Genomic DNA, 27,264 nt, shown 5'->3' with positions numbered 1-27,264 from the left:
CTCTCGGGTTGGTCAGATTGATTCGGTAACTGCTAGCTGATAGTTTGACTGGCCCACAGACATGCAGTGTCCGAACAATTGTGATCTGATAATTAAATAAATTGCAGTGTACCTCGCAAACCAAAGAATTCACAAGATTTCCAGGTTTACAATGATTGTAATTAGATATTAAATGATTAACTCTTAGTTGTCTTGGTTCTGTTTGATTGCCTTGATTTGTGAAAGATTGGAACCAACCTTTTTAAGAATTTTGGTACAGTTTCTTAAAATACCATTACCTATCCTGTGTGCAGTAATGAATTATAGGAGTGCAGCTAACATTGCTTTGAAATTGTTAAGTTAATATCTCCCATGGCTATAAGTTCATTAAATTTGTTGCTGGTATCTACCAGATATCCCTTCAAGTTTCAACATGAAATTTTTTTTCCATTTTTTTGTTAGCTTGAGATACTTATGCACAAGCATAAAAAAAAATTTAATTTTTTTTTTTTCATCTTTTTTTTCTTTTCAGGTCAGCAATTTTGTTATGCAGCAATTTTGTTATGCAGCTTCTGATAAAAAACAATACTGGGCATGCACATAATAAAATTTCTGTATAGTAAAATTCCCCAGATGGGAGTTTTTCATGAAATTGGTATTGGAAAAGGCGGAATATAAAAATATCAATCGATTTAAACAAAAGTTTTTCAAAGTTCGTGAAAAGTCGTGAAATTGGTTCGCGATGTAGTTGTGGTTTTTCTCTTGGAAATCACCACCAGCGTGTAAGTAGCCGAGGTTGTTGCAACGACGAGTGTGATGCCCCGCGACAGGTACGGCGAGGACGTGACCCGCGCGACCATCAAGTGCACGGGCCGGGGGGGCGTCTACCTGGACAGCCTCCAGCCGGACGCACTCGCCCGCATCATGGAGCTGGAGTCGCGCGCCGACCAGTCGGGCCAGGCCCCGCAGGCGCCCGTCACGGAGCCGCCCAAGTTCGTCACGCACATCTCCGACGTCGCCCGGCTGGTGGAGGGGCAGAGCGCGCACTTCGAGGCCCGCCTCACGCCCGTCACAGACCCCAAGCTCAAGGTCGGCACCCCTCGGCGCTCGCGTCGCGAAACTTAACTGTTCATATTCTCATACTGCAGTGAGATGTCTTTTTAATCCAGCTCACCTGGCACCACTCCGTGCCGGATTTCAATGGAAATACCAAACAAAAAGTAACATTCACTACTATAGGCCTATGCAAATACTATTTTTTTCAATGTAAAGCAAATATCAAATTGAATGTTAAAAATATTCACTAAGTTGAAACCAATTATGAATATTTTTTTTGGCAAAGCTGAAGTAAAAAAAAAAAAAAATAATAATGTAAATTTGTAATTTTATTGATAAATTTAATGTAAGAGTATCAGTATTGAAGTCATAATATGTTATTGTTGATATATTTTTTTCTCTCATAAACCTTCTCTTTAGTTATTAGAGATGGTGATTTATAGCATTAAAAATAATATTTAGCATTTTGAATTTGAAATTTAGCATTTTGTAGCATTTTTAAAAACAAGATTTAGCCAATTCTCTCATATTACATTACTAAAGAAAAGTATATTTTTTAAAAGCATTAAATACAGTGAAGTTCCGTTACAACGTACTTCAGAATAACGTATCTTTCAGTTCAACGTATGATTTTAAATTCCCGCTCAAAACACCAATGTAAACAATGTAAAAGTATTTCACTTTAACATTAAAAACGCCTCCTACCTTTCAATACAATGACCATTCTTTTCCAGTTATGAGGAAAATTTTACATAATTGTTTTTTTGCGCAGGAGTTCTTTAATATAAATGTACGTTATGATTAATTTTTATCGCTTTCAAGAATCGTTAACAACTATAAAACGTAAACAAACAATGTCTCAACGATTCATAGAATCATAGTACAGTATAACGTGCCATTCTTCCTCCTCCATGGAACACGCACTTTAGTCCACGAGACGAACTAAACAATCGATTGTTGTCTCGCCCCTCTTCAAGACAATTGTTTTTAGTTGCGCCAGCTTTTGATTATTTGTAGAGCACGTTTTAAAAGTTTTTATTAACGCAGATACAAACGTTAAATAAAAATTATATTTTAACTTATGTACGTAATAGAAAATTCAATGTTAATTTATGCAGGTTAAGTTTTGAACTGTTTTGTGTCACAACATGGCCGACACGCTTAAATTGTGTTGCCATGAAGATAGGAATGACGCCTGGCACAGCCATGCTCGCAACGCGCGCTACTAGTGCGGCGCTATGGTTATCTATGGATGCGAGGTTTGTTTACGTTTGACGTGGCGCGAGGCAAACAATATTGTCGATTGAATATTTTAATCGGGAAGTCTACAACTCACGTAGTTTCGGTTCCCTGCAAGAATTTCCGAAGATTTTCGAAGTTTTGCGTTTTGGTATTAACGCCACTTCAGCCGCTAAATCAGAAGTTTCAAATGAAAACAAGCATGTTGTGACTAACCTAACCTAACGCTTCGATTTTTTAATTTCAATTTTTGAGAGAAATCCGAAGTTAAACGAACGTGGTAGGGAACCGAAACTACGTGAGTTGTAGGATTCCCATTTTAATCAGGATGGTTGGCCAAAAAGATAAAAAGAAACTCAAGCAGTTCACATTGAAGGAGAAATGCAGATGTAGCACTATCATTTGGTTTGGTGCTCACTACACTGTCAACAATCGCTAAAAATTTATTAAATTGTACGAACAGTCATCTTTATCTGCTGGTCGCAAGAGACTTCACCTAGGAGATAACAAGGGAATTCTGTCCCAATAAATGTACATATCTGCAAAATAGTTTAACCAATTTGTCATTTTGTGTTCGACAGATATAAATTTTGTACATGTAGGCCTAGAATTTAGGCTACTGTATTAAGTTAAATATATATTTTTTTAAATTCTTGTTGTTTTACAAATATTTGCTTCCAAGCTAATGTAAGATTTGATCCCCTACTACATTATTTTTAAAAATTCAAAAATACTACGTTTTAAAGGTAAATATATAGACTTTCAGAATAAAGTACTTTCATTACTAAGTATAAAAGTTGGGGCTTTATTGATGTACTTTATAACGAGATTCTACTGTAATACACATATTAATTATTAACAACCACAGAAATACAGATTTAGCACTTATGAGTGCAATAAAGTGAATACTTAAAATTACAATAAATATTCTTTAGCTGTGTTCATGGCCATAGTTGATGTAGAGTGCACAAATAATGTTATTGAAACTCGTTTTTTTTTTTCAAATTTTTTTTCCGTTTTTTTCAATGTTCGCCTTCTTTTGGTCTTCGATCATGCCAGAAACCGTTGCTTGCCGCTTTACCGACTTTTTTTCTTCATCCAATTTCTCGGTGAATCTTTTTTTTTTGCAGCCTGATGTTCCTCAGATTTAATGTGCTTTTCAAGTACATCTTTTTTTTTTCCACTCCAGACAGTGATTACATAAATTGCACATTAAAATATTCGTATCACTTTCGTAGAACTGTTCACTTTTGTATTAATTTATGCGATCGCTAATGGAAATTACGTTTCGTCCCATTTTTACGAGAAATAACAGTATACAACACATTCACGAGTATGCACGTATTTGTAAACACACCATCTTCCACAGACTACACAAGAACGCGGCTTTCACGTGAAACACAGCCAGAAAATGGGACTTACAATTTTTAGCGCGGCGAAGCAGAGATGTCGCAATATGGTGGCCTAAAAACTTATACTCTGCAAGATGACGGACAATTTTCCAGCTAGTTGTTCTTTGCTTTGTTTACGATTGCGAGGCACGGATGGCCATTCTTCATTCAATATTTACGAACAATAGTTGTAGTGAATGACGTGACAATAAGATACTTGTGCTGAATACGCCATAAAATGATGGTTTCTTTTGATACTGAACTGAAACGAAATACAAACGGTAAATAAATTGTTCATAATGAAGACGAATCTACGTTTTTTACCTTGATTTCGCATTTATCTCGGAATAGTCTAGATTTCGCATTTTATAGCGGAAAAAAATATAATTTAGCAGATTTTCGCATCTATTTCGCTAAAACGAAAAATCGCCATCCCTATGAATGATACATGAAATTGTAACACTGCATGGTGAGATGAAAGGTACTTGGTGATTGTGGCAGGTCGAGTGGTACTTCAACGGCAAGAAGCTGCCCCACGGGCACCGGTACCGCACGTTCCACGACTTCGGCATAGTGATCCTGGACATACTGTACTGCTACGAGGAGAACTCGGGCGTGTACGAGTGCCGGGCCGTCAACGACTACGGCGAGGACACCACCCGCGCCACGCTCAAGTGCCTGTCCAAGACCAACCTGATCCTGGAGTCCCAGCTGCCTCAGGTGACTTCCCACACGCGTCCCGGGTTTCATCGCGCATTCGTCGCACGTTACTAGTGGCAGGCATTTTTCGCGAAAAGATCTGAACGCCTATTAATTAGACTGCAACAAGGTATACCCACACCAGCGGTTTCTTCCTTGTGATTGGCGGCCGTCTGCAAGAGAAGCTTGTGCCTTATTTAACCGAGCCACTCAGGACGCGTTTTCTCCCGCAGTGAACTACTATGATCGGTGTTGTTACAATCGACATGCACCTGAAATAAACTCGCCCAATCACGAAACACAGTAATTGCTACAGTGTTTTAACTTTCAGCTAATCTTGGAATCTTTTCGTGAAATATGCATGCCCCTACACATTACACACTTAATTCAAGTTTGAAAAGTAGGGGTGCTATCTGTATGCGAAAAAAGCATTACTTGTTAGGAAGAGTTTTTGATAAAAACAAAACCAATTCACGGAAAGTATGCTTATTTAAAAAGTAGACTATACAAAAGCACGCCACACGATTTAAATTAATAAGTAATGCAACTAATGCATAACTATTCTCGTAGTATACACTTACCACAAAAGAGTGTGTGCTATCAAATGTAGTTAACTCAGCACTAGACAGAGTGTACGCGTTGCATGCAATCTGCCAGCTATCCATAATATAATGATGCCAACTAGCGTTGGCTACATTTTTATAAGCAGTACACAGTGGCGACGAAGATGAACAGATAAAGGATATAACGTTTGAAAACAATTTCGAAAGAAAGTTTACACATCAGACAACTTCATATTTCTATTAATTAAATAAGTAAGTGGTAATATCCAAAATAATATTATATTTCTACTTCAAAATAAATAGTTTTATACGGAAAAATTACCTACACGAAGCACTTCGAATCTAACAGCATGACCAAAAACATGATGCAACATTTATGCAAGAATTTTTTTTCTGAAAATTTTGATGGCCTAAAATAACGGTGTAACAATTATGTGATAAAATACGGTATGTTCTGCTCTCAGGATTGTTGCGTTTGAAGTTAGTGTTGTTGAGTAGAGGAAGGGGATGGGGGAAAAATCCTGGGTGCTATCTATGCCAAGATTGTTTATTGGGGGGGGGGGGGGGGGGGGGGGGAACTCAAAATTTTGAAGTGGATGTAATTTCATGAATGGAACAGAAGTTGCATGGAACGGAAGTGGGTAACAACGGTGTGGCCATCTGTGGGCAAAGGAAAACATTAAAATATAAACTGTTTAATGAATTTTAACAAGACAATTAGCATTATTATAAAATTCATTGTTGAAATTCAGGTCCAAAGCAAGGTTTTAGCATTTTTTTTCAAAACATTTTCACTTTTATTGGAGTTTTTTCATTATGTAGTTAAAAATTTGGGTCTACCTATTAAAAGATTTGATGGTTAACCTAGCTGCTTCTGCACAGAATTTTAGCTGCACTTGTGGAAACTAAGTGTGATTTGCATCCAAATTTTAGTATAATATACACTTTGCGTATATTTATCACGCTTGGAATTATTTAAAAGATGTCTATGTTAAATTTTATTTCCGAGTTATGTATTTGGAACATGAGAACACGTGAATTTGCTCGTTACCGTTGTTATATGTTACACATCTGTGACAAGTACTGAGAGACTCGCTCACGTTTTTTTTTAAGACATGATTTTACGCTGATAGTAAAGTGAAATTACAAGTCTATTGCTAATATAATTCACTGGAAACCTCACGAGTAATGTGATTTAAGCAGATTACATTTACAGTTATGGCCACGGTAATGTTTACAGTCTTTAGATTTGTTTCCAAATTTTTTAGTTTGAAAAATTATACATTAAGTATTGGGAATGGGCCCAAAAAATTATTTCCCCTTGTAACCTTAGTTTCTATTGATGGCCCTGTATGGAGTTGTGATTGGATATGTACTGATTACAAAGGTGTACTCAATTTTTACCGTGTGCGTCCAGGGCATGGAAGGGGGTTTGGAGAAGATCCAGACCTTGGAGGACTCCCTCGTCCGCTCTCGGGACGAAAAGGTGACGGAGACCCGGGGCCAGGCGCCGGTCTTCACGGTGCCCTTGGCCAAAATCGACAGCCTGCGGGAGGGTGAGAACGCCCACTTCGAGGCCCGGCTCACTCCGACCGATGATCCAAAACTAAAGGTGGGTTGGTGTGGCCTGTTCCCATCACTTCTCCCCTTTCAGAACTTTGGTCCGCATCTATACAGTGGACTCCCAATTACGAGAGAGGACCCAAAAAAAAAAAAAAAGAACTGAGAGTGCGCTGCCATTCGTAGACGTAGTAGAGAGTTCTCACCTAAGATGGGGTTAGTAAGGTACCTTCACTAAACAGCTGCCCAGATGGCGTCAGTTTGTAGGTTAACGTTTGATCGAAGTATTGTTTTTCTCTTACTGTTCTCGTGTTCCGCCTGTGAAGTCGTCGTGCAGATTCGGCAGATTTAAAAGAACGAAGAGTGTGTTTGAAATTTTTGTTTTGTGCTTTAAAAATTGGCAACGGAAGCTTACCAAATGCTTCAACAGTCTTTCAAGGAGGATGCTATGAGCTGCACACAAGTTTTCGAGTGGTTTGGGGTTTGGGCGGTTTAAATGTGGTGAGATGAGTGTTGAAGACCATGCTCGTTCTGGGCGCCCTTCAACATCTCGGTTTTCGGGTTGACCATTCCATATTTCACTTCCGTAAACCATAAACACAAAAAAAAATATTTATGAAAAATCTTTTTATTTTTGTGATATTTTGATGTGACAGGGCATTTTATGCTGTGATTCAAGACGAAAAATGTGGCCACACATAGTGTGTACGTGGTAGTTAAGTGTTAATATGCATCACGATCTTTGGAACTGCTAGCTCGCTTGTATTTGATGTGCCCTTGTGGACTGCGTTCAGGCTGGCGCCGGCACGGCACGGCTGTTTTGTGACTCACATGAGCGATGTGGCCTGCATAGTTTCAAGGCAACAGTCGCATAGTGTAGTATTGTTTTCTGTCGAAATCATTAGACAGTATTGTCTAATAATAAACGCAAATGAGTGGTACTTGACATTCAAAATAATTAAAAAGTTATTGACCTCTAGACGTAAAATATGGCTACTTAAAGTATGGCTATGTTTTAGTGATATGTACTGCAACATTTCTGCAAATTACCCTCAACACTTTAGTATCTATTACGTACAACCTTATACTCTTATACAGTATGTGTCTAGATAGTTGGTATTAAAGCATTTTAACCCTGTTTTTCGGTTATCACTGTGGACCTCTTGCCAGTCATTACCCCGGATAATCGGGAATCTACTGTAGTCCATCTTGTACACAATTACACTTTTTTGACAAATTAATGTGATGCATTAAATTGTCATTCTACTCAAATTATGCCATTAAATAAAATTAAAGTTACTTTTTTAAAGGTATTTTTAACATTTTTGAAACTTTTGTTATAAACTTCACAGAAAATTTTGCAATATTGTAGTTGCTGGGATGATTCAAAAGGTTTGAATATTTTACAAAGAATATAATAATTATAGTTTTATAATGACCTCTGCTCATTGTTTTTTAAATGATGTATTGAGTTATGGACTGACAGACTTTCAAACTTCATGTTGAGCTTTGGTTACCCCACGCCCATCATGCTAACTACAGGGAAAACTGGAGAAACTTAGAAAATTAGGGTATTATTGGAAATTGGGAAAAGTTAGGGAAATTTTTTCACGATTTCTTTTCGTGATGACGTTACTCAAAAACTTAGGTTGTAATTTCTTAAATAAAACAATCACAGATTTAGCTATGCTACACATCAACTTTTGAGCTATGTGATCAAAGTGTTTAAATTTTTTGTTGTTTTTATCGACAAACTGTTACTTGTGGTCAGGGGCTATTTATTTCCTGACCTGGAAAGTACAGGAAAAAGTCAGGGTATTTCTTATCACAGGTTTACTAGCCAGCCTAAACCATTGTGCTATCAGTGTTGCTATTTGTAAAAATAACCGGCATCTAATTGGTGGGGACAAGATTATATTTTTAATTGCGATAAAACCAAAATAACACCGCAAAGCCTGTCAGTACAACATATAACACCCAAATGCAAGTTAATACACCATTTATCACCAAATCTTAACTGAAATCATGAATTCAATCAGTCTTTTGACAAACCTTTACTCAAATTAAAATTAATTTTTTTATCGGGGTAAATTTATTGAATGTAATTATTTAGCATGAATTTTGTACAAAAATTAATGACCTAAAGGGATTGGAAAAAAATTAATAGTATATTGTTTGATTTTGCATGTCTTACATTAGTAACACTTATTACATTAATGGCGGGATATATTTCAAGTGCATAAAAATTTCAGATTAATTTTTATTTTTTCTGAGTAGTTTTGTTATAGACATGAATATTACTAATGATTTTACTTTTTTTTTTTTTTTTCGTAAAAGAAGTATTAAGAAATTTTGTGAGTTTATATCTGTTGAATTAATAACACAGAAATATCCTGTTTTAAAAACAAAATTGTCCTAGAAATAAAACCATAAATTCTTGTCCAAACCCATCCGCATGGTTCGAACCTGCAACATAAACCTGTTGAGTCAGTGATGGTGATGCAACGCTGTGTGGCTTGCACAGGTGGAATGGTTCTGGAACGGAAAACCACTGAGGACTGGATCTCGGTTCCGCACGTTCTGCGACTTTGGATTCGTGATCCTGGAGATCTCTCCCGTGTACCCTGAGGATTCTGGAGAGTATTCGTGCCGTGCTTTCAACGAATACGGAGAGGCTGTAACAACGGCCAGTATGAAGGTTCAAGGTGAGATGTTTTTTAAACTGCATTAAACATTTTTATCATCGTTCACATAAGTACTGTTTGGGTGGAAGGTATCTTGCATATTCCCCACTTTTTTCCTCCCAGAAATTATTTATGATTAAAAAATATGTCATAGATTTGAGTGTTAGCCATTATTATGATATTTGATACAGAGAAAACCAAGTTTATTGGTTAAGAAAATCTTTAAAACCATTATTGAGATCAGGAATTCTTTATTCACCATGGTATGTAGTTTTAAAAGTATGGGGAAATTTCAAGAGCTTTGTAGGGAATACAAATCATTCCTTTCTACAACCTTTTCATATCCTTATATTGGTAGGCTACCGGGTTTTATCTCATAATCGTTGCACGCGTATAATCGTCGCACCGTTATTTAATACATCAAAATTTAGAGAAAAAAAATTCTTACATAAATATCGCATGATGTTTTTGGTCCCACTGTTAGATTTCCAGTGCTTTGTGTAGGTAGTTTTCCCGTATAAAACTATTTTAAAGTAGAAATCTAATATTCATTCGGATATTACCGCTTACTTATTTAGTAACTAGTAAACAACTATGAAGTTGTCTGATGAGTAAATTTTCTTTCAAAGACATTTGCAAAAGTTATAACATTTATCTGTTCTTCTTCATCGCTGCTGTGTACTGCTCATAAAAATGTAGCTAGCGCTAAGTAGCATCATTCATGTTTGGTTATGTTGATTCCCATATAGAGCATGCGCACCAAGTCGAATATTGATATTGATAGCTCGCCAATTGCATGCAATGCATGTGTTCTGTCAAGTGCAGAGTTAACTTCTTTTAATAGCCCGCTCTCTCTCGTGGTAAATGTGTTCTACGACGATAGTTACGCGTTATTTCGGCTCACGTTCGGGTCGGTTTTCATTTTTAATTTTTCAAGTTGAACAATGTTTTTATTGCATGACATTAATTTTAAATTGTTTGGCGTGCTTTTGTATACGCTACTTTTTGAGAAAAAATATATATACTTACCATTAATACGTTTTGTTTTAATAAATAACTTCACCTAACAGAAAATGCTTCTTTAGTATAAAATGTGCAATGATTATGCGATAAAACATGGTAAGTTCTTTACCACCTTATCAGTTCCTAAAGTTACTGTAGCAGTTGGCAGTTTTTTTATTTTTTTGTGATATAATTTTTTTTAAATAGAAATTGGATAAAAATGATAGTCTCAATTTGGAGATCAATAAGTTGCATGTGGGACAGTTTATCTTTTGGGAAAATGATTTAAGAGTAATTTTGTTATGCAAACTCACATACAAGTTTCTTTAATGATCTTTTAGTACCTATACTTTTAGTTAGTTTGACGATAACTTGCTTAGATTATCACGAACTTCGCTGGAGGGATGCTGACACTTAAAATTGTACACTAACAGGAAAATGTTAGTTCACAGGCAGTGACTAAAAAAAATCAAGTGAATGAAATAACCGTCAAAAGCTACATCTTATTCTCTCTAATTAATTGGAAGAAAAGTAAACAAGATTTTGCGAACTGAAAATGTGCATTTAAAGATGTAGGTGAATCAAGTTTTTAAATGTTTTCTGTGAAATACCAAACCAGTGTTCTCTCTATGCTTTCCAGTTTCAAGGAAAGTAAATTTTAAGTGTAAGAGAGAGGCGCTGGTGCATTGCCTAATTAAAAAGGGCGAGTCCAAATTTCTTTCTCTCGCACGCAGGCAAGAGGAGCATAATCCTGGAGTCGCAGCTGCCGAAGGGCATGGAGCACACGATCGAGAAGATCGCGGAACTGGAAGGGCTGGGCCACGCGTCGGAGTCCGCCCCGGAGGAGGACACGGGGAAGCCGCCCGAGTTCGTCACGACGCCCGCGGACCTCATCCTGACGGAGAACTCGCTGGCGCACTTCGAGTGCCGCCTGACGCCCGTCAACGACTCCAGCATGCGGGTGGAGTGGTTCCACAACGGGAAGGCCCTGTCCGCGGGCTCCCGCATCAAGACCATCAACGACTTCGGGTTCGTCATCCTCGAGGTCGCCGGGGTGTACCAGAGGGACTCCGGTCTCTACACTTGCAAGGTGAGGCTTTGAAATGTGAACCTTTCGGTAACCTCGGGAACGACGTTCATACATATTTGTAGAGACCTGCAAATTGCACAGAATAATGCCCGACTAGAATCCACGAGTGTGTGAATCATAATCAAGTAAATGCCACGGGTTCATTGGCTGCTGCCATGTTTCACTTTTTCCCAGGTCGCACATGATTCCGTCAGATTTTTTTTTTAGGTATTTTTTCATTGGCGTCTAGTCCTTCAGGGCATGTAAAAAAAAAAAACCAGTGATCCAATGACAAGTACTGTTTACATTGTAGACTGTCGCCAAATAATGTGAATTCGGCAGTTCCCTATATGTTTGTTTTATTGAATTATTTATTTCACCACCAATGGAAAATAAATTTCAAATGAACAAATCTCTTCCTTTATATTTACACTAATTATGTTTTAGTTTTATATTGAAAATTTTAGGCATGTATGAATGCTAATTTTTTTGACGTGAAACAAATATCAAATAGGATTTTGAAAATATTGCGAATATTGTTTTCAGCGAAGCTGAATTACACGTATCATGTAAAATACATGATTGAATTAAAAAGAAATCATTTAACGTTTGTAATGTTTGAACTGATTAATCGATAAACTAATTAAGCCTTATGTATAACAACATTCAATAAGTATTATTAAGTAACCATGCATAATATTAATAATAGGCATTTATAAAATGAAGTAGAGTGCCTCCTTTTAATTTTTTTTAAGTAACCAACTTTATTCAAACAAAAACACTTACAACGTAAATAAAAATAAACATTTTCATCAGCAAATCTTAAGCTTCCGACGTTTTATAGTTTTGCAACAAATGCAAAGCTTGTTGTCAGACGCGAAGAATAGCAACATTTTCTGGCTAAATCAAATCAAATATTAAAAAAAGAGCTTCGATTGATTAGCTTAGTGAAGTTTCGCACAGGCCAAGAATTATGTTTCATATCTTTTACTATACCCAATTTGCCCTTTCACTTAACATAGTTTCCAGCATATGGATAAGGCAAATAACATCGTATGAGCTTATGTCAACTTTTCAGTGATGACATTTTGGAAAAATTAATTTAACACGCTCATGTGAGACATGAGGCCACTTTTGGGCATGGAAATAGTGTGCCAGCTTTTTACACTGTCATATGACTTGAAATATTTGATGTGGCCGATACTAAATTGTTTTTTATTTAGTATACATAGTGATGATTGCCAGTGATGCATTGGTCGACGTGCGTGGGTGATGTGACGCAGGCCACGAACCGGCACGGGGAGGCCACGGTGTCCTGCCAGCTGCAGGTCAAGGGCAGGCAGGGCATCGTGCTGGAGCCCCAGCTGCCGTCCAACTTCCGCACTGGAACGGAGAGCATCCAGAAGCTGGAGGAGTCGCTCCACAAGCGGGAGGAGATCCTGGCGGAGGACGAGAAGCCCGACCCGCCCCGCTTCGTCACCGAGCTTAAGGTCTGGGGCACCGCCGTCTCCCGCGGGCCTCCGCTCCCCCCCCCCCCCCCCCCCCCCAGTCCCGGCGAGCACCTTGGTCGTTACCTCGGTGGTTCCGTGGAGCCGCCGCGCGTAACGTGAAACATTACCTTTTGTGTTTAGTTACCTTAACTTTCTCATTTATGTACTTCAGATGAGATGTATTATTGATCATTTGAACTAAACCTGTTTTGTTTGATTTTTTTTGTTCACCAAGTTTTGACATCTTGTGTTCAATATCTATGGTGTAGCTTCTTAATGAGGTGATTTACTTTGCCCTTTCTTCTTCCTACTGCTAACTTAAAACATCTTTTGTATTATTCATACCAAATTTTATCAGAATTTACTACGCACCTTTTCTGTGACCTCTTAGTACTCTGAAAATTGGATATGTCTTACATTGATATCATTGTACCAATTCCTGGATTTACTTGATTCTAAAATACAATTTCGATATACGTTGATAGTTGAAGTGCATCTAAATTTTGAATGTGATAATTTTTAGGAGTAGAAGAGTATCTTAGAATTGATATCTTCTTATAGTTGATTAAATACGGTACTCGTGTTTCTATTTCTTACAATTCAATATAAATTTTAATTGCTTTTTTTTTATTATTTATCACTTTAAAAGCCGAATTACCTAAGTTAAAAAATTTTGCTAGGAAATAAAAGTATGGACTATTGTCCATTATTTTAAAATATTGGTACCTATCATGTACTTATTTGGACCTTTGTCTTTTTCTGCTTTGGACTGAGAAACTGAATACATTTTGACTGCAGAATATTATGTAATGTTAGCAAGTTTTTCGCATGAGGCAATTTTATGGGAATGGAATGAAGGTAAAAGATTTGGGAAATATTGGAACAATAAATTCTTGAATGGTTGGAATGTGAAATTACAGAAGTTCATGTTGTGTTGCTGCAGGACATTGAAGTGATTGAGAGCAAGGCAGCGCACTTTGACTGTCGCGTCGAACCGGTCGGCGACTCCACGATGCGCATCGACTGGTTCCACAACGGGCGGCCGTTCGCTACCGGCTCGCGAGTCCACATGCTCAATGACTTCGGCTTCGTAGTGCTGGACATGGACTATGTTTACGGCAGAGACTCGGGAGAGTACGTGTGCCGGGCGACCAACAAGTGGGGCTCCGCAACTACGAAGGCTACCTTGATCTGCAAAGGTTAGGATGCATGACTGCTACTCATCAGCTGATCAATATTCAGTGAATTAAAAACCATCACACATTGCTCACAGCTTCTTTGGGGCAATGGTGAGAGAGTGGTCATATTACTCACCTCTCACCTGGAAAAATTATGTTCATTTTTCAGTGGGGTCACAGTCAAATTTTTTGTAAGTGGAGAATTGGTGAACTCAAGAGCATATAGAGAGGGGAGTATAAAATCGGGGTTTAATTTCCCCCCCCCCCCCCCCCTTTTTTCCTTCAGAAGCCAAAGAAAGAAAAAAAGGACTTAGGAGATGTGGTTGGAGAAAATTTGCAATTAATCTTTAAAAACCATTTATTAAAAAATTTTTTTTAGTAGTAAATTATGTTTTGTAGTTTTTTATAATTTAATATTCTTGCATGGTGCTATGGACCCTCCTCCAAACATGAAATAGATTGGATTCCGTAAAATGCCTACCCTTCTGTCGAATTCTGAAAAGTGCCCCGTTTCTGTTTTGAGTCATATATGCCATTGTAGCGAAAGTTGCAGTGAGTCAGTTGATTTTCTCAGGGCTTTCCCTTTTCCGTCACCCATTCATTCCATCAATGACAGTGCCCACGGGCTATAGTTGCAGCTGTAGGAATATGATGTAAACAGTAGGAAAGTGGAAAATTAGGTTCTATAAAATAGGGGGTTCTACTGTAATTGATGTCTAGGCACTGCGTTTGCTTTTATGAATGCTCAACATTAATATTATGCATGGTTATTTTATAATTTTAATTAATTGTTGTTATGCTTAGGGCCTAATTGGTTAATCACTCAATCAGTTCAAACATTAAAAATTTTATAAAGGATAATATGTTTTTACTTTAATCCTTTATTTTATAAAATAAATGCATTACAGCTTAACCGAGAACTATATTCACGATTCAATTCTATTTTGTGAATATTTTGAGTTGATGTTCGTTTCGCAACAAGAAACTAGTATTCGTGGATAAGTGGAACTGGAGCCGCGGCCATGTACCGTGGACGTTCCGTCCAACCCGAGTGTAACACTGTTGCAGCCAAGAAGGACATAATCCTGGACTCGCAGTTGCCGGACGGCATGACCGGGGAGAAGCTGAAGGAGTTGGAGCGTGGGCCGGTGTCGCAGGCGCTGCCCGAGGACGCCCCGGTGTCGCCCCCCAAGTTCATCACACAGGTGGGTGTTTGTGGCCCTGGAGATTGTGCTTTGAACGAATAATGAGTAAAGGATGATTCCCAGTGTTCTGTCGTATCTGATTGGCATCTGTTCATCCGCCATTTGCCTGTCCGCCATCAATCTGTTCACCATCTCTCTGTCCACCATCTGTCTGTCTGTCAAAAAAGCTGAGTGTTTCTAATTATCTGCACGTCCATCACAATATTTTTTCACTAAGATGATGCCAACTGACTAGAAAGCTTAAATAATTGAAAAAATTTTTTTTTGTATAGGTATATAGGCCTATGTTTGACGATTTTGTACACGAAGCACTTTTAAATCATCAAAATAAATTTTTTTTAACTCTATTAATAATTTTAATTTATTTTTTGGGTTACCGCAGGTTATTAATTACATTTTTGTATGTCTCAATTTTTGTTTCAAATATCAAACTTTAAAACATTATGTAAGTAGTTAAACAAATAAACAAACTAAAATAAAACTTTTAAAGTAAGGGCAATGCCGGAATATATTTAGGATGTTATAATTTCATCGGTTTGTTTGTCAAAAGTTAAAGCTTGGTAAGGTTTTGACTGATGATACATCGCATCTGTCCATTAATCACGTGACCTGCGCTCAATCAAATGGCCAGAATATTCTATCCATCTGTCAAAACCTTACCATGCTTTAACATGTGTTTATATTAATATTGAATACTGAGTATTTATTAAATCTTTTTAATTTGACTGAATTTATACTTTACCAGATGTATTTGTAATATCACTCCAGTCCTTTAATTATTTTATTGACGTGACAACATCTAATAAATCGATGAACGCTGGCAGCACGCACGAAAATTGTCCCACTACGGATGTCCCACTACGGATGTCCCACTACGGATGTGTCCTGTTTTGCTCATTGTACGCATGCGTGGCATCTCTCTTCCACTCGATTGGAACAACAATCGAATTGACATTTCAATCAAATTTTCGTCGTTTGAATTATTAATATTATGTAATTTAACGATCGTCCACCGATTTGCAGCCGACAATATATTTTTAATTTCCCGCCTACCACTATAAGAAATAAATATGGCGGACTGCATACGTTTTTAAAACTCCCATAACACAAAACAAAATTTTTATAAATGTATATATATACCATCTGAAACAGCGATTTTCAATATGGCCTCGTGGCTGAGTGGTCAGCGTCGTACAATACCATTTCTAATGTGACGGTTCGAATCTCGGCCGATGCGAATATTTTTTTGACGTGACAACGTCTAATAAATCGATGAACGCTGGCTGCACGCACGAAAAATTGTCCCACTACGGATGTCCCACTACGGATGTGTCCTGTTTTGCTCATTGTACGCATGCGTGACATCTCTCTTTCACTCGATTGGAACAACAATCGATTTGACTTTTCAATCAAAGTTTCGTCGTTTGAATTATTAAGTAATATTATGTAATTTAACGATCGTCCACCGATTTGCAGCCGACAATATATTTTTAATTTCCCGCCTACCACTATAAGAAATAATTATGGCGGACTACATACGTTTTTAAAACTCCCACAACACTAAACAAAATTTTAATATGGCCTCTTGGCTATGTGGTCAGCGTCGCTTAATACAAATTCTAAAGTGATGGTTCGAATCTCGGCCGGTGCGAATATTTTTTTTTGTACTTGTAAAAATAAATACCACACGCGACACTTCAAAAGTAATAAATATATTTGAATTAATGAATGCAAATAACAGTAAATTTATTAATTAAATTGTAAATTTCATTTTACTCCTTTGTATCCATACAAAATAGTGATAATTCAATAAAAATGATTCAATTTTATTCATAAAAGTATGCAGAGGTAGATTTTATCATACAAAAGATAGAAAAAAAAAAAAAAAATTCTTCCTCAAAGAATATAATATACTTAATGCCTAAATGGTTTGTTTGCAAAAACCCATTACGGCTCAGTCTCTGGCCGAATATGAAATATTCTTTTCTTCTGGATCAATCATTTCATCAATGTTTTTTTATGACGTTGTCACGTTAAACTATCGTCCGTAAACCGACTTTACAGACAACCAATTTTTTTTATACTTGTAAAAATAAATACCGCGCGCGACACTTCAAAAGTAATAAATATATTTGAATTATTGAATGCAAATAAAAGTAAATTTATTAATTAAATTGTACATTTCATTTCACTCCTTTGTATCCATACAAAATAGTGATAATTCAACAAAAATGATTCAATTTTATTCATAAAAGTATGCAGAGGTAGATTTTATCATACAAAAGATAGAAAAATTTAAAAAAAAAATCTTCCTCAAAGAATATAATATTTTTAATGCCTAAATGGTTTGGTTGCAAAAACCGATTACGGCTCAGTCTCAGGCCGAATATATTTCCTTTTCTTCTGGATCAATCATTTCATCCAGGTTTTGTCATGACGTCACGTTAAACTATCGTCCGTAAACCGACTTTACAGACAACCAATTTTTTTTTATTAATTATTTGCATGCAAAATTAAAGTTAGTTTTTTATCACGTCAAGTAGGTACCTACATGCACCCATTTTTTTTTATATAAGCTCAATAGCTATTATGTGATAATGTTAAATTTTGTTCATATCCAACAAATGTTCAAATTTGCAAACCAGTAGTCTTCTTGATATTCTACTAATCACACTTGCTTCTGTAAACTTGTTGTTTAGATTGAGTCACAAAGCATCGGTGAAGGCGAAGCGGTCCACTTCGAGTGCCGCGTGGAGCCGAAGACGGACCCCAGGCTGCGGGTGGAGTGGTACCGCAACGGCAAGCCCCTCCCGAGCGGCCACAGGTTCCGAACGGTGTACGACCTTGGGTTCGTGTCCCTCGATATCCTCTACACCTACTCAGAGGACTCGGGAGAATACGTCTGCAGGGCGGTGAACGACGTGGGCGAAGATACCACCAGAGCAACCATCTCCTGCAAGAGTAAGTAGTTTTTATGGCTCTTTACTTCATGCTTGTACGGTAGACTTTTGGTAATGCACAGTTTCCTGAGGACGTAAGTTATCTCCGCGTTACAGGTTATTCACATTTTATCATTAATTGAACCTGTTGTGTATAAACACTGTAAGTTAGGTTGAAAATGGTGTGTATGAACGAATTAAACTTTTGAGTTTTTGGTGTCACTGACAGTTAAAAGATACCATTGTGACTACATAGTCTTGTTGTTGTTTTGTTTTATGAGTTAAGTCACGTGCGGAACATGATGAGAGTGGGTTGAAACGTTGTGAATGACAAGGGGTGTGCCGTGCACACAGTTCTTACTATGAGATGCGTGAATATTGTAGTGACTCATGTGTGGACAATTTCATGGATATGATTTACTACATCGCAAGTGAATGTGTGGTTGTTGGTTTAAAATGAGATTGCCTCCTTGCAAACAATGGAACTGTTCCATGCATTTATTATTATAACCCTTGCAGTCTTTCTCACACATACACACACATACACGCACATGCACAATTACTGTGTTAAAAAATTACCTATAAACTCTATAAGCAAATGTTTGAACATTGTGGGTTATTTAATTAAAAAATGTAATATTATAGCATAAAACTAATCATTAATAATAATTATAATAATAACAACTGATAGAGTGATATTTCATTTTGAGAAATAATTTAATTTATTTTTTTCAGAGCTGCCATCGATAATCCTCCAGAACCAAGTGCCAAGGGGGATGAAGAAATCTGAGGCGCTCATGCAGATGGAAGCTACAATCAAGAAGTATACTTCAGAGGTCCACTTGACCGAGGAAGACCTGTATGATGCTGACAAGAAACAGCCTCCGAGGTAAACACTGCACTTATTTTCACTTTCCAATACATTTTTGACTTCTAGGTGAATGAACAGACTAGAGAAACAGGAAAACCTGTAACTGTTATTGAATTTGGTATTTATTTAATTTGGTAACTAAGAAATAATCAGTGAATATTCAGGCGCGCTTGTGTTTGGTCAATGAATATAAATGAAATTTTAAGACAAAAACTCATCATGTATTGCTTATTCATTAACTGTGTTATGCGTTTTGTACTTGTGTTCCATCTTTATTTGTTGCTAGTTGGTGTGCCAAGTATTTATGTGGAGTGTTGTCATTTCAGCATGTGAAAACCATCTATGATAGTGCTTGGAGTGTGATGTATAAAAACAAGTTGTGCATAGAAATTTCTGCAAAGTTCCTCTTTTCCCGTGATACATTTAAAATTTTAAGAAAATCATTATTCTATTTTAAGTTGAAGGAAATATCTTTTTGTTGCATGAATTATTAATTTAAATTGTTTGGCATGATTATGTATAATCTACTTTTTAATGCAACGTACTTTCCATGAAAATATTTTGTTTTTATGAAAAACTTTACCTCAACAAAAATGATTTTCTTGCATAAAAATCGCACCCCTACTTTGCAAACTTGATTTTAGCATAAAATATTCTATGATTATGTGATAAAACGTGAAATAGGAAGATATTAAATAAAAATAGATGATTAATCCTTCTTTAAAAAAAAAGAAGCATTAATGAACACAAGGTTTTTCTTTTACGTTCCTGATGGTAATCAATTTGGTTGAAATTTTCCAGATTTGTGACTCAGATACTGGATCAGACATCACTGGTGGAGATGCAGACAACTAAGTTTGAATGTCAGCTGGCACCGGTCGGAGACCCGAACATGAAAGTCGAATGGTTCCTCAACGGGAAACCTCTCCCGCACAGTAAGGAATTATTTTCTGTGTTCCAATTAATTTTTAGTCATTGAATTTGAATTGCAAATAGTTTATAACTAGTGCAAAACTACACAGTTAAGTGTAAAATAAAATCTGCAGTTACCTACATGATTCTTCAGTCATAAAAATATGTGAACAAACAAGATCCATAAACAGATTATTTTTTAAGCAATTTCATGAGTGATTCTTCAGACAAGGGCGTAAACTGCTAAGTGCGTAGCTTTTTTATTCAAAATTAATTACAAAATAAATACCTAATTGGCTGAGATTTATCGCTGTTGTAATTGTAGTTGCTTAAAGGTTAAAATTATTTTCACATTTATAGCACAAATACCATCATGCAAAGATATTTTTGTTAAAGTATTTTTTTCTTTTTTTAGTTTGTGATCACACAACGTTTTTAATGTTTAATTTTTCTTGCTGATTGTTAGGTATTTCTGAAAAGGATTTTTTTCGCAATGATTTTTTTTATTTTTATAGTTTTTATTTTTTAGCCAGTAAAGTTACATTTTCAATAAGTGCAAGTAGTCAAATATAGTTTAAAAGCATTCCTCTTTGTATTCTTTGTTGTACTCAAGACAAATAAATATAATTGTACATTGGTTGAAATGTAAAATAACTTTCAAGCAACTTCTTTGGACTCTCAATGATCCATTGTGTTTTCATCACCCATCTGTCTGCCTTCTGTTCTTCCGTCAACAAGCCTAGCGATTCACAATGATCCACTCGTCCATTTAGCGGGAGAAAACTGTTCTATGTCTACGAATGGCAGCATGCTCTCAGTCCGGTTTTTTTTTTTGGAGTCCCACATACGTATTGATGACACTACTTTATCTCAGTCAGTTTTTGTATCAATCATACTTTAAATGTGTTAAAGCATAAGATGAAATCATTTCATGGCAGCAGCTTTACAAATAATAAATAAACTATCTTCAAACCTTTTAAGAAAGTAAAGGTTGCCGGCAATAACTCACCAACCTTTTTGGAGGTTATAATTCCATCCGACCGTCAAAAGTTAAAGCTTGAGAAGCTTTGGACAGGCAGAGGGATGGAATTTTTTTGGGCCTTCTGATTGGCCTGATTTAATGTGATTGATGAATGGCTGGGGAACAGATGGACATGATGGGTCATTGTGAGTCCATCTTTAAGCATCGAATGCTTTTTCATTCAGCATGATTTTTTTTTTGTATTTTCCAGAGAACAGATTCACACCAATTTATGATTTCGGCTACGTGGCCATGAACTTCGGCTGGGTGTATCCCGAGGACAGCGGCGAGTACTTGTGCCGAGCGACCAACCTCTACGGCATGGACGAGACGAGAGCCGTCATCAAGACGGCTGGCAAGCCTGGAATCATATACGACTCGCAGCTGCCCAAAGGAATGAAGAGCATTGAGAGAATCAGAGAGATGGAAGCAGCTTGGCAAGTGTAAGTTCGCATCCGGAGACTTTTCGTTTCGCTTGGAACATAGAGACCTGAGACAATTTCAGTTTTTGCTCAGAAATAATTTTAAATTCCGTAGGTTATTTAACATAAATGCTTCGTAATTAAAGTTCTTTTAGTCAAGATATCTTTTTTTTAACATCTTGTTTAATTTAATTATACAAATTGAATTAATAATGTATTGGTATTAGCCGATATTCACACTTTTCTGGAATTTCGATGTAATCATTTCCAACCAATACTTAAAAATTCCATGCACTTAAAAAAAAGAACAATTTCTTTTCTACTTACATACCTGTTTATAATTCCATAGGCATCTTTTACTCCAATTTTTTTTTTTTTTGTGATTTTAGGCTATAGTTGAATGTTGTGTTAGTTAATTAATCAAAGGCATAATGTGTGCTAATGTAAAATAATTTTTTTTGTCATCTCCAAAAATTCTTTATATAAATTATTTTATTTAGGGATGGGCCGGTCGAATCCTCGAATCCTCGAATCCCACCGAATCTCTAGTATTCGAAAGATTCGAAATTCGAGGGAAAAGATTCGGGATTCGAGGAAAAATATTGATGTAAATGTAGTACTTTAAAAACTTAAATGCTTACAATTTACTTGGCCTGTTTACGTTTTCCTTGGAACACATCCTATTGAGGTACAGTAGAACCTCGTTAATACGTGATGGTCAGGACCGAGATAATCACGGATTACCGAATTTCACGGACTAGCGATTAAAAGCCCGGAAGATCTTGTCAAGCTTCTCAGACACCGCCGTGCAGCTGGGTTAAGGCCGTTCACGGTAAGGGCCGGCCGTCTTCGAATTAGTGTCTCGGCTTAAAAATGCCTAGCCATTAGTTCACATTTACAACAGCTGAAGAGAGAAAGATAAGATCGTGCTGACCTTGCCCCCCCCCCCCCCCCCCCCTCCCCATCGTACAGCCGAATGCCAGCCAGACACGTCACTCGCCAGGCGCCTGCCGTGAGTTGGCGGGTGGAAACAAACAAAGGGAGACGGGAAGCAGACGTCAGGACATCCCCCTCAAGTTTATAGAGTGACAAATGTGACAGCTGAAAGGGGGTCGTTACAAACAGCGTTGCAGAGTTTGGCGGCCCACGTGATGGCTTGTAGTGTTTGCCGGCCGCCGGCCCGCATGACATTATTTTAAGCGCTGACAATTTTTACTTCTCTTTTTTTTCTTCTCTTTTAAATCGTCCCGGATTATCCGATTCCCGAATTAGCGCATCACGGATTAACAAGGTTCTACTGTTTTGTACTTTTAATTCGTTAGATGAAAAAAAAATTATGAAGCATGTACTGATTTGGGAAACTTACTTTGTGTTCATGAACATGAATGCATTGTCGCTACATTGGTATTAAATAAGGCATAAATCACATATGTATTCTCAGAATATGCTAAAAAATAAAATAAAGCACATTTAGGATCTAGACTAAATATGAATCTTGTTTTTTTTAAACTAACTTTACCAAGAAATCTGTTACTTAGTAATACAACAATAATGCCGACTTTCATCACAAGTTACGGTCGCACATGTAGTAATAACAATGAAATAATGAATGACAAAAATTAATACATTATACAATTATTATTTTAATCACAATTCAATTTTAAATATTCTGATACATTCTATTTATGAATTTTTTTAGGACCAAGTTTGGTTTGTGTAGACTATCAACATTAAAATATGTATTATCTGAGAATTCCATGATGGCCAACCAATGAATTTGTTAGCCAATCATTTTGAGCAACATAAACAATAACTAATATTAATATAAAAAATTTTAATGGGTAAACTAGAGAAAACACCCCGTCACTTTTAACTTCAGGCATATTAATCATTATGCTTTAGTGAGGCTTAATTTTAAAAGACGCACAACAATATTTCTTATGGCCTAAAACCATTGAAGCCAATATGGCACCTTTTAGTTTCCATTAAATATTTCAGGAATGCGTTTACCTTCATTTGGGACTTTAAACAAATGTCAAGTTGGTAACTACAAAATATTGTTCCGTCGGATGTTGAATTTCGTTTTCCGATTTCCGTGGATACTTTAATCACTGTACTCACAGATAATGCCTGAATGCCTTAAATCCACCAAGTCGGATTCTACAGCAATTGATGAAGTGACCAGATTCTTACGTCATCCTACAGTTAACCCAGAAATAAACATTCTCGAATACTGGAAAACTCAGTCTGCGTGTTCACCCAGGCTACATAAACTGTCCAAAAAATATTTGTGTTCACCACCTGCGACAGTGTTCTCTGAACATTTGTTCAGCACTGCAGGAAACATATGTGACCAAAAACAAAATCGTCTTGATCCAGACCGTGTCAAATCCTTGTTTTTTTAAATAAAAATTTAAAGGGTTAAATAATTTGGCATAATGTTCAATTTTTTCTCTTAACTTATAAATTATTTTATAATTAACCCTTGAGAACTGGATTCGGATTCGAGGGGTGGATTCGAGGTACTGTTTTGGATTCAGATTCTAGATTCGGATTCGAGAAAAATGGGATTCGAACCATCACTAATTTTATTAAGTTACTGACTTATTACATACAAATTTTGAATTTATGGAGACTTTCACCTTTATTATTTACATAAAGTATTAAATCGGTTTTGTATTGGTTATCGGATGTGTTAAACATATGTTTCGGTAATTGGATTTGTATAGTTTTTTTTGTACGTGTTAATACAATTTTAATTTCAGGTTGTTAAATTGGATACATTTGTACTACTTCGCTAATAGTTAAAATCATGTGTGATAGTGAGATTATTAGTGAGAAAAGTATTAAATTTAGCATTTTCAGTTATGTATAGAAAGATTATACTATTTGTTAATAGGAATTGAGGCAAAATGTTGGCTTCTCTTGTACACCTTTTTCCAGCAGTAATATAGATGTCTAATAAAGTTAATTAATATTTTAGAGCAATGTTTTAACAATTGAAATGTTATGAAATAATTTTAATTCTATGTACAATATTTTACTGTTAAGAATGTACATGCTTGCCACAACCAGGAAAAATCTGGGAAACAGAGACAAGCCAGAGAATTCAAAAGGTGTAAATGCCTACAAAATACATGGAAATTGGCAGTATCGTAGTTACAATCAGAAATTTCTATGAAGTATCTATTTCCTAATATCTTAAAACCGGAATATATCCTGTTTATAAATTTGTGTTCTATCAAAAATATGTATCTGATTTTTACTAACATTAATGAAAGGATTGGATACAAACAATTGTGTATTAATTTTAAGCATGGTCAAAAATTTTAATTTTTTTCAGCTTGATCATAATTAGCAGTATTATTTCAGGTTTGATCAAACAAATTTTTTTTTATTTTATTTTTTAAACTGATAGCATAGTTTTCTTAGTGTTAATGGAGAGAACAGAGCAGAGGTATACTATGCAGGAAATCATTCTATAGAATGTTCTGCATTATGTTTATGTTTGTTGAAATTTTTTTTTAGTATTAATGTGAATTGTCGTCTGTCTCTGATTTTATCGGAGAGTTGACTGGGACAGGAAAAAAAAAAATTAGGATGAACAGGGAAAGCAGGAAGAACTCAGGAAAATTGGCCCCTGACGTGTCTGTAAGAAATGAAGTGGCAGGGTGCACGCCCTAAGCCTGTCAGCGTGGTTCCTGGCAGGGTGATTTTTGCTTGTGCAGAGCTCCCGAGCAACCGGACGACGAACTGAAACCCAAGGAGAAGCCCGTGTTCGTGACGAGGCCGGAGCCGTTCACCGTCACGGAGGGCGAGAGCGCTCGCTTCTGCTGCCGCGTGACGGGACACCCCAAGCCCCGGGTCATGTGGGTCATCAACGGACACACTGTCGTCAACGTGAGTCACCGCCGCAGCAACGCTTGCTTTCGGGCCGTTCAACGCACTACGAGAGTTTATGTTCATTCTCACCTGACATCTTCTATCTGTGGTGCAAAGTACTCTTTTAAAATGTAGAGCTAAGGTATTAAGTTTAATGCATAAAGTATTCCGCAGTTTATATTCGAAGGTGCGCTCGTGCGAGGCTCAGCCGTCTACCTCACGAGAAGCGACGGGGAATGCAGAAAATTGTTTGGTAATGGACGTTGATGTGCTCTCTGATGATTTTGATGTTGATATGGAGTCAGTTGAACCAGCGGTTGTGAACAATGAGCTGAGTTTTTCGTGGTTTGGTGTCGCAATGTTTGGTGTCTGCAATTTTTCTGGTATGTCGCCCAACCGTCAAGTAAGACGTTCATCAAATTCACTTAAAAAAATAAAGCAACATCAGTTTCGTTAAATTATTTTATTCACATAATTTTCAATTTTATTTCATACACAACATTCCCGCTCAGCGCGTTGGAAATACACGAAACAAACCCTTGGCGGCTGTAGCCCAAAATGCAGACCACCTAGAATTTTTTTGTGCGCCGTTCCATGATTGGTGCTGAATTCGTAAATTGTACGTAATTTTTTTTATTCTGACCAGGGCTCTCGGTACAAGCTGACCTACGACGGCATGTGGCACCTGGACATCCCCAAGACACGCCAGTACGACCACGGTAAAGTGGAGGTGGTGGCTCGCAACTCATCCGGCGAGGCCATCACGGAGACCGTCCTGACGGTGAAGCCTCGCGGTGACGACTACAGGAACGTGCTCAAGAACTCGCCCAGACGTAAGTCGAGAGGTCGGCCGCCCCCCGCCTCCGTCCGGGGCGGAGTCTACCCGCGAGCAGTCTTCTTCAAAGATAGTTTTATCGCTGTTTGTGTGGCTAGCTTAGTACAGCACAATCTCAAGGCTCCGCTTTGCACGCCATGTTGGATTGTGGGATAGCATTTTCATGCCGTTATTATTTATCCAGAGTTATTTCTGCATAAGTTCCACTATAAATTTGGGCATTGCCTTTTGCATTTTTTTAGCAAATTTTTGTTCCTAGATACATGCCAGACGCTACCCGCTTTTCATAAAAATTTAGGTAAATATTTACACTTGTGTATTTTTTTTTCCGTTCTTTTGTGTCACCACTCTCTGGAGGTTCATTTGATGTTTTCCCACATCTGGATAACAAATAAAAAATAGCTTCCATAGACATTTTCAAAAATATTTCTCTCTTCATAAATATCGGATCCCAGAAAGAAAAAAAATCCATCATGGTGGTTAAAGCCTAGCCATAAACGGGGGTGTTCAAAATAACCTGTGGTGACTCTGTGATAAAAAAACTCTGGAGTCTCACAGCTATCTTATCATCCTCTGTAATCTTATTTTGCAGCATTTTGGTGATTGGTACATATAATATTTGCTACTGATTTTTGGTTTCTTGTTAGAGTAAGTTTACTTGTGTGCTGTACATTTTTGCTCTTTTGTATATATGAATTTACATTTCCATTTTGTCTGTAACATACGGTGTGCATATTCACAACTGACATTAACAAGGCACATGAACTATGGTTTTGAACTCACACTGCAATAGATACATAGAAACAATTTTTTTTTTCTGAGCATATTTAGTCTAACACGAAACTCACAATAACATGTACGACCCGCACCATGCTCTTCACAGCTTTACACTCGATTCACGACATAAAGAATTAAATGAGTGAAGACGTGCATTCCATTAAGCGTCGATGCGTTTGTTGGGATGTGCATTCCGACGAACGCTGACGGGCGGTAGTGTGGTCATGAGTACTGGTCGTGGTATTTAATAGTGGAGTGTGCCGCGATGACATACTAACACGCACAAGCTACACGCTTTCACACACACGCACATTCACTCCCACCTCTCCTGGACTTCCGTCTCTCTCTCTCTTTCTCCCCCACCCGCTTCGCTTACGACGGCCGTCTTCCCCCTGCCGGCCGGATGCTGTTGTTAAGTGCCGACTGCTTTGTATATCTTCGCTCTTCCTGGTCGGATATCATCAGGTATGGCGCCTCCATTTTATTTAGG

The 27,264-nt window shown here is 37.2% G+C and overlaps 1 protein-coding gene across 9 annotated transcripts in view; it reads left to right on the top strand.

The window, feature by feature from the left end:
* The window catches only part of LOC134538265 (titin), a 358,395-nt gene that overhangs the window by 137,541 nt on the left and 193,590 nt on the right, over window positions 1–27,264 (top strand). For all 9 annotated transcript variants that reach the window (XM_063379416.1, XM_063379425.1, XM_063379423.1 and 6 more), the window contains exons 52-65: window positions 810–1,068; window positions 4,167–4,385; window positions 6,345–6,539; window positions 9,012–9,192; window positions 10,908–11,263; window positions 12,526–12,732; window positions 13,676–13,931; window positions 14,979–15,115; window positions 17,815–18,076; window positions 18,790–18,943; window positions 19,727–19,860; window positions 21,070–21,301; window positions 25,009–25,180; window positions 25,809–25,995. In XM_063379416.1, the coding sequence (XP_063235486.1) occupies window positions 810–1,068; window positions 4,167–4,385; window positions 6,345–6,539; window positions 9,012–9,192; window positions 10,908–11,263; window positions 12,526–12,732; window positions 13,676–13,931; window positions 14,979–15,115; window positions 17,815–18,076; window positions 18,790–18,943; window positions 19,727–19,860; window positions 21,070–21,301; window positions 25,009–25,180; window positions 25,809–25,995 (2,951 nt within the window). The remainder of the gene's footprint in view (window positions 1–809; window positions 1,069–4,166; window positions 4,386–6,344; window positions 6,540–9,011; window positions 9,193–10,907; window positions 11,264–12,525; window positions 12,733–13,675; window positions 13,932–14,978; window positions 15,116–17,814; window positions 18,077–18,789; window positions 18,944–19,726; window positions 19,861–21,069; window positions 21,302–25,008; window positions 25,181–25,808; window positions 25,996–27,264) is intronic.

Source organism: Bacillus rossius, chromosome 13, assembly GCF_032445375.1.
Source record: "Bacillus rossius redtenbacheri isolate Brsri chromosome 13, Brsri_v3, whole genome shotgun sequence".
Lineage (NCBI taxonomy): Eukaryota > Metazoa > Arthropoda > Insecta > Phasmatodea > Bacillidae > Bacillus > Bacillus rossius.
The sequence above is the reverse complement of the archived record's forward strand: the minus strand, read 5'-3'. Positions and strand labels throughout refer to the sequence as shown.